General features: G+C 52.5%; 1 protein-coding gene across 1 annotated transcript; it reads right to left on the reverse strand.

Annotated features, from left to right (window-relative positions):
- Positions 1–7,881: 7,881 nt before the first annotated feature.
- FOS (Fos proto-oncogene, AP-1 transcription factor subunit) lies at positions 7,882–10,611 on the reverse strand. Its single transcript, XM_056516126.1, has 4 exons — positions 10,273–10,611; positions 9,622–9,867; positions 9,403–9,510; positions 7,882–9,283 (listed from the first exon to the last, which is right to left on the reverse strand). Exons 1-4 carry the CDS (start codon positions 10,411–10,413, stop codon positions 8,666–8,668), a joined length of 1,113 nt encoding a protein of 370 aa, XP_056372101.1. The 5' UTR covers positions 10,414–10,611; the 3' UTR covers positions 7,882–8,665.
- Between the last annotated feature and the right edge of the window lie 4,566 nt (positions 10,612–15,177).

A 15,177-nucleotide genomic window follows, 5' to 3' on the forward strand; every position in this document is an offset into this window, starting at 1 on the left:
TCTGTGCCCAATCACCTGCAGGGCACAAGCTGTCATGCAATATCCAGTAATTAAGCTATATTTATTACAAGATTGGAAGCTGTGAGGTCATTCCCTGTGCTACTACACGTGCCTTAAGTTAGCTATGATAATCATTCTCACATGCACCCAACCGATGTTTAGGCCTTCAGCCACAGTTACTTTGCCATGATACAAGAACAAGTGATAGAGTGGCATGGAGTGGAAAAACAGTGCCAACTCTGGTCATAAAGTGATTTGGAAAAAAGATATTTTGCTTGGTTTGACTGCATTGAGTTACACTCTATTCCATATATCCAGCAAATGGAACAGGTTGGCACTTTTACCACAAACACAGAAGTATCACCATTCCAGAACCATCTCATTGGTTCCAGAACCATCCTTACCTACTCTATAACGAATAGGCAAGTAAATTGTATTTCATTTTGGCATGAAAATACAGTAAATCTTTCTCCAATTATACGTTCTAAAAGATATGAAAAATCCCCTAATTTCTAAATTTTTCTTGAAGTGCTAAAGTTTTCTTGGCAAATCTTGACTTATGTTAATGACATATGACTATATGACAGGTTTATGAAGAAGTCATGTTAATACTATTCTGGTGTAATGAGAAAGAGTCTTGCATTCCTGTAGAAACTTTCTGCAATAAGAACTAAAACAACAAAAAGAATTTCATTAGGTCTTGACTAAATGTGTTGGGACTAAGATCCAGTGAAGCATTTGCCCTTGGAACCTAAAGGTATGTAGAATATGGATAAAACTTTTCTCAAATAAGTGCTCCTAATCAGGATCATCCGTTCTGAGGGATGAGGCATAGGTAGCTCATATGACTATTATTTTGTGGTTCTTAAAGTGTGGGAACCATCACCATGCCCCTTGACTTAGCTCCCAGACACAAACAAAGGTCTTGAAAATACACATCCAGGTAGAATAACGTGTTTCCTTCCATGTGTGTTATTTCACCATGGTTCCCACCAATTACAGCTGCCATTCAGTGAAAAACATCTGTTCATGTTTCTCTTGAATCCCACCCCATATTTAGGATTATTTGGAGATAATTTATCAGACACTGCAGTCATCGGGATTCCTTTTGGAGCGCTGAACATGTTACACAACCCTTACAACAAGGTAAATCCCCTAACCTGCCAGAGCTTGTTCATAGCCTGACACAGGCAGCATCTGCAATGCCAAGTGGAGCTGGGCCAGGAACTGTTCTGTGGTGGAAGGGCTGGACGGTCGCTCACCACACTCACAGTGCACAGCACCTGGCTGGTGGTCACCTCTGAACTACACGTGGTCTTATATAAATATTATTTCAGGAGTGTTATTCCAAACAGGCAGATTTTAATAAAAGCGAGCTTGTGCCATAGCCCAGAGGGATGATTTATAACATGAAGCTAAAGGACTTATGCCACAGCACAAAGGTGTGTTTGACAGTAGGAAACCTGCTGGGATGTTGCTAGATCACCCAGAAGAGTGTCTTGCTCACTGCTCATTGGACACATGCTACCCTCTGAATTACACCCAGCCATCATCTTGGAGACTGCTGGTTGACACATGCCAAGACTGTTTCCAGCAACTAGAAATATTACTGAGTACTAGAGCCCAGTGGAAAAGCAGGAGTCAAAGCCCTATCCTCTTTGATTCAGCAGTACAGGCATAGCCAGGGGACTCAAGCCTGTGGCACCTGGAAATTGCTGACAAATAGCAGCAAAAAACCACAGCCAGGGGAAAGGGTGGGGGTGGGGAGGGAAGAGAATTAAGAGGATGGGAGGATCTGAGAGGCCCGTGGATGGTTAAAGCTTTGAAGAGCTGAATTCTTTTAAAGTCTTGGAGTGAAATCCTTATCTGTGCCGAAACCCCATTCTTGGCTTTGTACTCAGTTCTTATGTAATGACAGCAAATTACTTTGTTTTATCTTCCCTGGTGTCCTCGAGGTTAGTGACACATCACCATTAGGTTACGTTACTATTTTAATTCAACTGCCATACCACATGCCTAAATGCTGTAACAGAGCTTGTCTTTCTCTAGCATGTGCTACTGGCAACTGTTATTTTTCCCACAATTAGAATTCAAATGCTTCATAGCAGGAATTTCATCACTCTCATGATGAAGCACCCAATATACTTCAAAACATGTCAAAATAATGTTTTATTTAAAAGCCCAAATACCCTTGCAATATCTGAATTCCATGTACTTTTCAGATTATATGCTTTAAGACTAACACTGCGACTGTATTTCATGGCCTTTGCAATACCATTACCTATTCAGGGGAAATATTTAATTTTGCAAACAAAACCTGATAAAAACTATATAATGAGTTGGTTTTTCTTCTCTTCTTCCCAAACATGAGAAGATTCAAGATGGGCTATTTAAAATGCACTCAATCCTTACCATGTGGAAGATGCAATGCAATCAGAATTAAAATCACTCCTTTAATGTTGCAGCTGTCCACAGCCAACAGACCAAGTTACAAAACATTTGTACAAAAACAGAGCTCAAATCTAATCAGTGAAGAAGAGCTGAAAATCTGCTGTTGTACAGACTAAAGATGCCAGGAGGGTGGCAGGGGACAGGACACCACACCACAGAACAAGAGCTCCTTAATTGGAAATAATAAAGATACATTGTCCACATGCTAGTTACAGCCTTCTTTTGTTTTCCCACGACATCCTGTTGATACAATATCCAGGTCCCTCGTGGACATCCGCTGTTTCCAAATGAGAAGAATGGGTGTTGTTGGTTTCACTTCAGCACCTCGCTGGGTCACCAGCCTATCCCTGCCTGGAAAGACTACCGGATGCAGCTCCAAAGAACAACCTTATCAGCAAAAGATCTGAACAGATAAGGTGCACGGACATATGAGATCACATCTTCTGGTAATTTAAACAAATTTCAAACACCATTACAATGTGGAAGCACAGGAAAGAGCGAAAGTTCAGCTCAATACCTACAAACCCACATATAAATGGTCATGTTTGATTAAATCAAGCACAGCTTTTACCCCTCTCTGTTATCAGCCACAGTCTTCTGACACTACCTGGTAGCAACCACTTGAAGAAAGTAGTAAGGACAAAGTCAGTGGTCAGTGAGTAGTGCTGCCTTACCACAATATTCCCTAAGGCTCCAGAAATCTCAAAATCAGAACTTGCACAGACAAAGGGGGATATATGTGTACTTAACAGTCCTCACTAGCTTTTGTGTTCATTTTCTGGACTTTTCATCTCAAAAAAACCAACCAAACAAAACAAACAAAAAAGAGCAACATTCTCAAGTCTGGTTTTATTCCACATTTCCCCAAGGTTTGCTTGCTGTTCATCATTCTTATACTGAAAGAAACCTCCCCTAACATGTGTTTGTTAGGCTGAAGAGCCCCAGTTAACTTACCTGCTTCTGACCTAGAAGCTGTCCTACACTTCCTAACATCTACTTGTCTGAACCTCTTAAGGTGCTCTACGTCCTTCTAAAGATCAGAACTGTACACAACATTCAAAGCACTGGCACACCATGGATTTATCCCGTGCCACAATGACACTCTGCTTTTATTCTCTTGCTCTTATTCCTTATCTCCTAACACTCGCTTTGCTCATTTACCAAGCCTTGAACTGAGGTTTTCACAGAACTATTATTATGCCAAGATCTTGTTCCCAAGTGATAAATCAGCTTCTAGGCTGTTTCTGCATGATTGAAATGGATTCTTTATCTCCCATTTAAAACACTTTATATGTATGTACATCAAATTGTACCACCCACTCACTTTGTAATGTGACATTTTACTACCTTTGCTCTCAGTCCACAGGCTCCAATTCAGATCCTTGTGGAACTTTGTATAATGACGCATTCTACTAAGAAATATTTTTGCTCCATCTTACAGAGACCTGTCTTTAATGCAGTGCCATCTATCCACACAAAAATTTATCTTATCCTACAGTTTCTTCAAAAGGTTTTGTTCATAGATTTTGAATCTATGTTGATTCAAAAGTTGAATACTTTTTAGAAACCCAAGTAGGAAATATCAGCTGAATGTCTCTAGTCCACATACTTTACTGACTCCTCACAGGACTCCAAACAATGTGTGAGGCCAGGAGTTCTCATGAGAAAGGCTCTGCAAGCCCTCATGGTACCCCATTTTCTCCCTGCACCCACTACTCCACCTCTTTAAAGTTTTCACTATCTTGGCTGGTACAGAGAACAGGCTCATTGCTCAGCACCTCTACAGAACTTTTCAGGCTGTTTTTTTTTTTTGTTTTTTTTTTATTAATCTTCCCATTCTCTGCTATCAAAGCCCTTCTAAATGCAACGTGACACAAAAAACACCAGTAAGCAGCTCAGATATTTAAGTCTTGTCTTCTCTTAGAACTCCTGGATGAACATAATGCAGGCCAATTGTTCAACACTTTTTATTTTAGCCATTTATTTCATTACCCTTTCTGCAAACCTTCAGCTTGAAACATCCTCTGATAAATCTTTCACGAAATCAAGTATAAGTATAGGAATATTCTTAGGTTCTTCTACAGTGAGCACAGAGCAAAATATTGATATAATTTTTCACCAAAACCTTATCCCTTCTGAATAATCAAATTTTTTGGACTGTCCACTTGCTCTGATAACTTTTTTGGCAGGCTTCCTGTTCTATTTTGACAGAAAGCAGTAAAGTCAGATTTTTGTAAGAAAAGAATAACAAAAAAGTAACAAAAAGACAAAGGGCACCAGAACTGGCAGAGCAAGTGTTCGAGGCTGTAGGTGCCTGGTCAGCCGGTACACTGCAGCCACGTTCATAGTGCAGAACTTGAGCTGCACCTGCAGGGGAAAAAAATAAATAAAGGGGAGGGGGGGGTAATTGTTTTCTTATTTTTTTTCCACCTACTAAGGAACTGAGGGGGGGGAGAGGGGGGCGGTTTGTTTTGTTTTGTTTTCCCACCATCACGGATCAATTCTGCCAGCTCAGAGCTGACTGCGGAGATTTCCATGGGGAGGGGTGATGCCACGGAAGCCCAGTTAGGGACAGCGAGAGCGACAAACCGTTACGTGAGAGCTCGCCCGGGCTTCAACACCCGGCTGCGTGAAATCCCCATTCCCCCTCCCGACACCTCACCCCGCAACGGGTGAGGAACGGCGGAACGGAGGCCAGGCCGCCTTGCCAGCCCACCGGGGGCACCACCCGCGAGCAGCCCGCTGGGGCGAGGCGGGAGCGGTGTCCCGGGCGGCGGGGACCGCGGCCGCCCGTCCCGGGGCGCGTCCCGCCCTCCTTCGGGATCCTTCCCGCCGCACGCGCCCCCCGCCGCCGCCTCGCCATATATGGGCACGGCCGGAAGCGCGCACGTCACGGCGCTGGCTCGCGGCGTCCCCGCGGGGAGCGCGACGTCACGTCACGTCCCCGGTGCGCCCGCGCGCGGCGCCCCGGCAACCAAACAGTAAACACGGGCGCGCGCAGGCGCGGCGGCGCGGGGCGGGGCACGCGGCGGGGAGGGGCGGGGCGCGCGCCGCCCGCCGTGAGGGCCCGGCCCGACCCGGGAGCCCCGCGCTGGTCGCAGGTACCGGCAGGTACCCCGGGGGGGCGGCGCGCTCAGAAGCGTGTCGGGACTGCGGCTGCTTCAGCACCGAGATCCGCAACACCCTCCCGTATCCGGGTACTGCTGTGCTGGGCAGCCCTGCTTTAGTCTACCGTAAACGCGCCTGAGGATCTTCACGTTGTTTTACAGCTCTACTTTCTAATTCGTAACGACAATTCCGCCGTGTCTCGCGTTATGTTGCAGTTGCATTTCTAAGAATTAATTACACTGCTGCCCTCAGAGGGATCAGGAGCGCGGGAGGCGACAGAAATAACACCAGCGTTCCCTACGTGTCTTATCTCGTTCCATTGTTGTGTTTCACAAAGCTTTGTGCTGGTATCTGTGTGATGTATCAGATACAGCTTGTAATTGAAGCACATGCTTATAACACATTGCAGGCAGAGGTTGTTGCATTATTTCTCAGTTGAAGATAGTGGTAAGATTCCCCCTGTTTTAAGTGTAACTTCACTATATAATTCTCAAATGCTAGGAAGCAGATAAATCACGTTCATAGCACAGCATACATTTTATGTAGCACATCCTGAATTCTGGGTTGTTTGTGGATGAAGGCAAGGGGTAAGGCTGGAACCTGGAATTGACATCTTCGCATAACAAATGTAGAAGCTGACACTTCTGTTAAAAAGAGAAGCCTTGGTTAGGCTGCAGGACTGCTGTCTCTTTGAATTTAGCTCTGGATTTTGCTTTAGTCTGTCCAATGCGCATGAGAGATTACGAGGCCAGGATCACTCCACCTGCTTTGAGGGAACTGTGTGGTATTTTTGGGCTTGGTGGATCCCTGTTCCTTTCTGCCTCTGCTGAATGTCTGGTGATTTCAGCAGCATGCACAGGCTCCCAGGGACCCAAATTGTTCAGTTCTGAACTCAGTGGTCTTTCAGCAAGACAGCACATTGTGATTCCAGATTTACTGACTTCACAGGTTACCTGTCACATAAATCTGACTCTCTTGAAGCGTCACCTACCACCTACATGACTGCTTCATGGTTCAGTGCTACCGTGCCTTTGCTGCACCCGGGTGTTGCCCGTGTAAACTCAAGTGACAACATGAAGGTAGCTGCTTCTCAGTAGCAGGTGGGATTAGTCTTCATCACTTGTCAGCTCTGCCTACAGATTAATGTTGAAAGATGGGGAACTGTGCTTGTAATATTTGCTTTTAGACAGGGCAGGCCTTGTTGAGCAAGTCATGGAGCTGCAATACTCACTACTGAGATGAAATACATCCTCTGTGTGTTCTGATTAGGGAAGGAGTTAGAAAAAGCAGACCCTGCTGCAGTGATCAGGAAGTGTGGATTTAGAGAAACACAACCCTGAATGCCAGCCTACAGAGATTCCCTGAGACCATGGTGTCAAGATGGCCTTCGGCTGGACACACATGCCAGCACAGGTGACATCTTTGCTTTCACCTTGGGAGAGGAGTTCTTAAATTGGGCTGACAGGGCTGGAGGCTGTCAGGGAGGCCTTGCCACTCTCAGAGGCCCCTTCATGTGCAGCCACTGGGGAGGGAGCAGACCACTGCTCTGCATGCAGGGATAACCTGGCCTACTGTCAGCAGAGCACATTCATTGCACAAGCAAGGGTGACAGAGGGTACCAGCCCCTCTCAACTAACTAAGCAGGAGAGACCATATTTTCAGAGAACCCAAGGAGGCAGCACATTCCTAGAATGTGTGTGCCATTTACACTAACTCATTCACTCAAGGACTGGGCTGGCTTTAGTAGAAATTGAAGAGCCAGTGGTTTGCCTTGTACCACTCAGCCCAAACTGAGGAGTGCACAAGCCTTCCTCTTTCCCTCATGTCCAAAGAGGATAGGCTGCAGCTACTCCTAGAGGAACCAGACCACATCCAGGGCACCCAGAGCCAGGGAGAAGGAAGTTGGGCTGTTAGGCACGTGGAAATGGTCATGTGGGCCCCAGCCCAGAGGTGCCCTTTCACCGTCTTTCCAGCACAACCTCCAGCTAGCTGGTGAAAGGCCACAGCAGGTAACACAGACACAGAAGGGGACCAGACCCAGACAGATCAGCTGGGAAAGTCCATAGGGAGTGACCCTGCTGCCTACTGGGATGGGTGTAACCACAGCCAGCCCTGACTAGCACCAGGACAAGGACAGGGCTGGCCTAAATGGTATTCTCACCCTGATGCACCCTAAGCCTCAGGCAGATTGCAGTCGTCTGAAGTTGGTACAGCAGTTTATATATATAGTTTATAAAGCCCAGACAAAATTAGAGGCTAGGGAACCCCTTTGAGGTTGCAAGGAAGCAAGTGGAAAAGGCAACACAAGGACAGCTCCAGCAGTCAACTTAAATGCTTTTATTGACAATGTCTCTGAACAATAATAAGCAAACAATGCTTAAGTTTCATCCAAATTCACTTTCCACATGTCAAAAAAGACCTCAAGGTAGAAAAAAATAAAATAAAAATATAAATATCTGATAATCCGTCTTAATAAATAAATTAAAAACACAATAAAAACGTTTTCATGGAAAACTTATGTCAGAACATTCAGACCACCTCAACAATGCATGATCAGTAAAGTTACAATGAACATCAATGTAGAACTACAGTACATGGATATAGCTATTTATCTACCTACTAGAAAATAAAATAGAGTCTCTTTCCCCCCACGTAAGATGGGTCATTGCTAAGTCATCAGAACACGATATTGCCAGGAACACAGTAGTTATTGTTAATCAGCTGCACTAGATACGAGTTGGAGATACCCAGCACCAGGTTAAATTCCAATCATTTAAAACCAAGAGATTAATTAGATAATGCTAGTGATACTAAGGAGGGGAGGGAGTCACCTACCCAGCCATGTGGGACATGCTACAGACTACCAGCTCTCATGGATGGGCCACTGGGGACAAGACAAACTCCATGCGATTTGCTACATCTCTGGAAGAGGTAAGAGACCTCGGTGCATGACGCTCTGCCAGGCCCCGGGGCACCAGGCCAGACAGGGGGTGGCGGTGGCAGGGCCCTCCCCAGGCCTGGGGAGCCCCATGGGGCACAGCTGCAAGTCCGTGGGGGTGCGTGGGCAGGGGAGGGGGCCCAGCAGGTCAGTCAGTGCTGGAGCCCTTCACAAGGCCAGGAGGGTGGGGGAGCTGAGCGAGTCAGACGAGGGCTCGTTGCTGCTGCTGCCCTTCCGGTGCGCGGCAGCACAGCTGGGGAAGGCGTCTGCCTCGGGGTAGGTGAAGACGAAGGTGGAGGTGTAGGTGCTGGGACACGGGGTGCAGGTCACCACAGGGGTGCAGAGGGGCTCCAGCTCCCCGCTGGTCCCGGCAGTCAGCGACTCCCAGTCCGACGGGTAGAAGGAGGAGGCCCCAGGCAGGTCCATGTCGGGCACAGAGCGGGAGGCCTCCCGCGGCCCCGTGGAGAAGAGCAGCTCGTCGAAGGGCTCAGCCTTGAGCTCCAGCCCGCTGCTGCCGGTCTCCTTGGGCGGCACGGCCGGCGGCGCCTCAGGCATCAGCGGCAGAGCAAAGGCAGCCTCCTCGGTCATGGGGGGGCTGGGGGTGCCCAGGTCCAGCGCGGTAGCAGCACTGGCAGCTGCCAGCTCCTCGGAGAAGCACAACTCCTCGGGCATCTTGCAGGCGGGCCGGTGGGCCGCCAGGATAAACTCCAGCTTCTCCTTCTCCTTCAGCAGGTTAGCAATCTCCGCCTGCAGCGCGGACTTCTCCTCCTCCAGCTGGTCGGTCTCCTGCAGAGAGAGCGGGCTGTCAGCCAGGGCCGGCATCACTCCCAGCTGGAGTCCCCTTCCTCCTGTCATCCCCGCCCCGGGTACTCCCTCTTCCCCGCCACCTCCCGGGCAGCACTTACCGCCTGCAGCGTGTCGGTGAGCTCCCGCCGCCGGTTGCGGCACTTGGCCGCTGCCATCTTGTTCCGTTCCCGGCGGATCCTTCTCTTTTCCTCCTCCTCCGGGGACAGCTGTGGGCAGAGAGGGGCCGCTCAGTCCCGCTGCCAGCCCGGTGCCCCCCGACCAGGGCAACCCGCCGGAGGCGCGTCCCCCCAATCCCCCCAACTCCAATCCGCACTCACCTGTTCGACTTTGCCCCGGCGGCCGATGCTCTGCCCGCGGCCGCCCGGCGTCTTCAGCACTGCGGGGCGGGAGTAGGTGGTGGGGGCGGGCGCCGAGACGCCGTAGGGGTGCCCGCGACTCTGGGAGGGGGCCACCGAAGAGATGAGAGTGGGCTGCACCAGCCACTGCAGGTCGGGGCTGGTGGAGATGGCCGTCACCGTAGGAACGAAGCTGGCGCTGGAGGCGGCCAGGTCGGTGCAGAAGTCCTGTAGGTCAGAGGAAGGGGGGGCTGCCGTCAGCGGAGCGCCCGGGCCGCTCCCCGCCGTCCCCGGGGCCGCGGCGCCGCGCTGCCAGCGCCGGCTCCACACGAGAGCGGCCTGTTATAAATATCTCTGACGTCCGCGCTGACGCAGACGCTGCTCCGGAGTCTCCTCAATGAACTCGCGTTTTATCAATGAAGCCGCTTTACACACCCGCCGCAGAGCGCGGCCCGGGCTACGGCACCCCCCGACCGCCCCGCCTCGCACCGGGGCCGCTCCCCATTCCAGTCCCCGACCTGACCTCCTCCGCGGACACGGCCAGTCCCGCGCCACCCGCTCCCGTCCCGTCCCCTCCTAAGTGCTCCTGCCCCGGCCAAGAGCACAGCCGGCACGATCGGCGACTCAACTCACCTGCGGGTTGACAGGCGAGCCCATGCTCGAGAATGAGTCCGCTGGGGAGGGGTAATAGGTGAGGCTGTCCCCGGCCGGGGAAGCGCTGCTGCAGCGGGAGGACGGAGCCTCGTACTCCCCAGCGAAGCCCTGGTACATCATGTCGGCTCGGTGTGCGCAAGCCGGAGGTGAGAGGTGATGCGACGGTGGCGAAGCGTCCTTGGGGACGAAGCGAGGAGGGGTCGGCTACGTGCGTCCCTGTGTCTAGTCCGCGCCGCGCGTCTCTCCGCTCCACCGCCGAGGCTGCCTGAGCTGCTGGAGTACCGCGCCGTGCCTCCCTTTTATACCCTCCCGCCGACGTCACCGGGGACGCGCCACCCGCTCCCACGGGGGGGGCCGCCCGCCCCGCGCCCGCCCCGCGCCTCCCCGGGGCCGCCCCGCGCGCCGTCTGCCACCGCCCCCCCCGGCACAGACCCACGGCACGGGGCGGGGAGCGGCCGCAGGGGCGGGGGGGCCCCAGGCCAGAGCAGGAGGGAGCGGCAACGGAGCTTCCCACCCGCGTGGAGTGGTACGGCCGGTCTCGGGAACCCACTGACGCAGATATCCTTATATGGGATACATCCTGTGCGAGGGGGCGTGACTGACGGGAAGCGCTCCAGGCTGCAGCCAAGTGCGGCGGGCGGGCGGGCGGCGCGCGGGACGGGACGGGACGGTTCGGGACGTGACGGCCCCTCCCCCCCCGCCTGGCGAGACCCTGCCGGGGCTCTGGGGACCGGCGCTGCCCTTGGGCTGCTGTCCCGCAGCAGGTGACCCCCTCCCCGAGGGCGCCGTGTCGCCGCAAGTGACCCCCTCCCCTCAGCGGGACCCCGCACAGCCTTGCTGCGGGGCAAGCTGCTCCAAGGATAGGCGGCGAAGAAGGGGCCCGGCCGGCCAGGCGTGCGCTTTGCGCTGCAAGTCAGGCCCCATCGCCAGCCCCGAGCGGGGTCTGCCCGTAGCTGGGCGCAGGTACTCGGCGGGCCCCACGCACGGAAAGCTCAATTTACACCCCTCCCTGCAGCAAGAAGCGCGTTACCCTCCTGTATCACTATTGGCTTATCTATTATGTATGTTTGTAACTGTCGAGAGTGAGGGTAAAGGCGCAGGGCGGTGGGAAGCCCTGGCAGGGAAGCCTGAGGGGCCGCAGCCCTCCGGGAAGGTTGGGAGAGCTTGGGAGCAGTGCTCGGGGGGGCTGGGATAGCTGCCAAGAGCATGGGCAAGAGGCCACCGGGAAACCACCGACGAGGAGAAAGAGGGGCGAGGCTCGTCCTTTCCTCCAGTTTGGGTTTTGTTTTGATCCTTGTTGCAGCGAAGCCCGGAGACACCCACCCACGACGGGGATGTCAGGCAGCCCTGGCTCAGGTCAGGCTAAGGTGGGAGCCAGACCGCAGACTCGCCTTGCACGGGAGCCAAGAGATCGCGGCTATAGATAGTAACAGGGAAGCTGCAGCAGGGAGCGTGTTTACAGCAACAAACAGAGCCTGCAGCGCAGTCTCTAGGCAGGAGCGTCACCCAGCCAGGCTGGGATCCTGCTGGCAGCCTCTCTCTCTGTTTGAGCTCATGGGCTAAATGCAGCGCTTGATGCTGCTGCTGCTGTTGCTGTTGCTGCGCGAGCAACCTCCGTTCTTAGAGATCTGGGCCACGGGGGCGGGAGAACTGGGCCAGCTGCTATTTCTGAACTGCCCGTCAGAGCAGAGGGGACAGCCAAGGACTGCCGCAGCTCAGGGCCCGTACCGCTCCCTGGGAAAGGACCTGCGGGGGCCCCTGCTGCTCTCATCCACTCACTGCTGGCCTGTGGGCTACTCCATCTCGGGGCAGGCAATGGTGACCCCAGGTTCCTGTGCTGCCAAGGGTTCTTTGCCCCTGCCAGCATTCCCCTCATGCCAGCTACTGAAAGACTGGGGCAAGCACGGTCCCTTTGGCAGCCTCAGGCTGCAGGTGAGGAGGCCTTCAGCCCTGCCCAGAGGAGGGATGTGCCAGCGAATCGGCAAAGCCACAACGCTGCCACCCCTGCCAGTGTTGAGCAACAGGCCAAACCTCTGCAGCCACCTCCCCAGCAGGGCCTAGGTAGACACATTGGTGACCAGCACGGGCAAGAGCCTCTGACATAGTTTCCAGTCTCAGACATTTGCCAGGTGCACTTCAGAAAAATACTGTTTAGCCTTGCTGTCTAGAAACTGCCCCAGGGCTCCTCTAGCCAAATTACCTTCCCCAAAAGAAGTGCCTGGAAATGAGGGAGGGGATCCACTTCACCAAAGCCCACAGTATTTTTGTGGTGCCCCTGCAAACCACCTGTTGCCATCTCCACCGTGACCAAGCATGATCTGTTTGTACCAAATGGAAAGTGCACGGATGCCGCTCATTTCTAACACGTGGAGGCAATGAAACAGAGAAAGCGAAAACACATGACGTGGGTTTGTTGTTTGCTCCAAACACAGGGTGCACACGTTTTACCACAGTATGTGTGAGAACAAAAAAAGGAAGCAGCGGTACCGCAGGGACAAAACAGAGTCAGATCATGAACCCTCATGCCTGGGTGAGAGGGTTGCCCTCAACCATCATGCCAGGCTGATGGAAGTTCCTCACCTCCCTTGCCAGCTGGGAATGGGAAGAGGCATTAGACCCTCACAAATTAGTGTGACCTGTAGAGCAGACCATGAGTTCAGAGAGCACTACAATATTATTAAACCTGTACAACCAGGGTCAGCAGGGTTCTGCCAGGCTCTGGTGGTGCTTGCCTGGGCCTCATCTGCAGGGACACACTCCTCTAGGGACTATTCCCTTGCTTCAGACAAGCCTGCTGCACCTCTGGATCCCATGCTGGTGAGGAGGAGGTGGCTGCTCACTATCACCAGCAGAGACATGGCTCTTCCCAGATGCCTAGCCAAACAGCAGAGGCCATGCCCTCTGCACTTCTTGGGCATCACAATGGTGCCAGCAGGGCAGAAGGACAACATCCACCAACATCCATCCAATGAGGATTTCGCCCTGCATGCAACAGAACCCCTCCACCTTCATGGCCTCCACTTTTCCTCCTATCAAGCAGGGAGATGGGAAAGCTTGCAGCTCTGAGGCTTACAACAGAACAGCAAGCTCCTAAGCCTCAGAGTGCAGCACTGGAACTTGGCCCTATTTTCACACCCCTCCTTATCTGAGCTTGCGACTCAGGCTGGCCTTGGAAAACGGCAGCAGAAAAGCACCTGAGGCATGTGGGCCAGCGCAACTGCACAGCCAGAACCCACTCCAGGGGCAAGAGATGGCTGTGCCTAAATTTTGCCATGCACCAGGGGAAAGTTCATGCCAGCAACATGGCCCTTTGGTAGTCTCATGACTGTGTCAACTCACTCTCTGTCAGCATCATTGACATGGTTCCATGTTCCCTCTCTAGGCACACAACATGATGGACCTGTCTCCAGCTAACCAGGGACTCTTGGGATCATTGGGAAGGAGACCAGACAGCCAGAGTCCAGCAGCAGGGCTGGCATGCAGGGGGCACTGTTATAGACACCAAGAAATAGCTCCCCTGAGCACTGAGAAGTCATCACTGCCTGGCCAAACTATCAGAGGATCTGCACGACAACCTGTACAGACTTTATGGGTAGGATCCAGGGGCATTTGTGAAACTCTTCCTGCACACACCTGAACACCCACTGCTCCAGGTGTCCCCTCAATGCATTCACTCCCAGTATAGCACAAAGGATCCCATCCCTCTCCTTGGCCCCAGAGAGGCCAAAAAAGCCAGGCAGAGGCTGCAGGGCTCAGAAGAAACAGGATGGAAGAACAGAAAAGGGGGCTGAAAAACTGATGGTGGGAGCCTGCCCCCTCTGTTGATGTCACTGGGGAGCAAAAGGTGGAAGAAGAGCTCACAGTATGTTATCAGAGTGGCCTGAACTCCCCCAAGACACACTGCAGCTGTCACACTCTCACCTAGCCCGGGAGCCTCCAGCCGGGCAGGGTTCCCACCTCTGCTGGTCTTAAAGGTACAGTGCATACCCAAAGCAAAGTATAAATAGTAATTAATAATCACAGCAGCTGGGTGTGTGACGAGGACATCCTAAAGAACAAACACCACGAGCAGAGACATCCTGGCATCTCGTGGTCGCACAACCGCGTGCCATGGGCCACCAATTACTGCGGATGATGCTGTCAAGCCATCCCACTTATTCTCACCACTCTTTGCCTGCACCATGCTGGATACTAACTCACCAGGAAGGACTGGACCTTGCTGCACACTCTGAGGAACCCATGCACCACTCACAGCCAGCAGCTGTGAAAGAGCTTCACCCATTGAAGCACTTCTTCTGCACCCTGTTGCCCTAAGGCCAGGCTGGCAGCCATCACCCCACGAGACAGGGTTCATAACCCAGAGTAATTCAAGCACAAAGTTCTCCAGATAAAACTCCTAAACTCCTGCTGCTGCTGTCACCAAGGTGCCATGTGTGCCATGGCATCACGACAAAGCCGGAACACCATGGCCCAAGCTGGCCTCTTATCTCTCCACCAGCTCCAGCACCACAGGCCCATCCCAGGGCGTTGTGCATGTTCACAGTTATAGTTGCAGGGCACTGATCAGCTGGGAGGAGAGGAAAATGTGCTTGGTGAAAGGCAGCATGTTCAAACCCAGTGACAGACAGGATGATGCAGGACTTTTCTGATTATCAGACAAGAGCCAAACGAGGTGAGCACAGCTGTGATTTATTTCCTTGACAGAACCCTGGGAGATAGATGCCTGCAATAAAACCCTACATAATCAAGAGAAAGCTTGGGCTTCCTGTTGTGTCCAAGAGCTTTCTGGAGGTGGGAGCTGGGTGGTCACACTGCACAAGCTACCTCTGTGAGGCTGGGCAGTGATACTGAAGCTTGTGCTAGGGGCTGAGTAAAGGGGTTCTG

The sequence above is a fragment of the Oenanthe melanoleuca genome, unplaced genomic scaffold, assembly GCF_029582105.1.
Source record: "Oenanthe melanoleuca isolate GR-GAL-2019-014 unplaced genomic scaffold, OMel1.0 S286, whole genome shotgun sequence".
Classification (NCBI taxonomy): Eukaryota; Metazoa; Chordata; class Aves; order Passeriformes; family Muscicapidae; genus Oenanthe; species Oenanthe melanoleuca.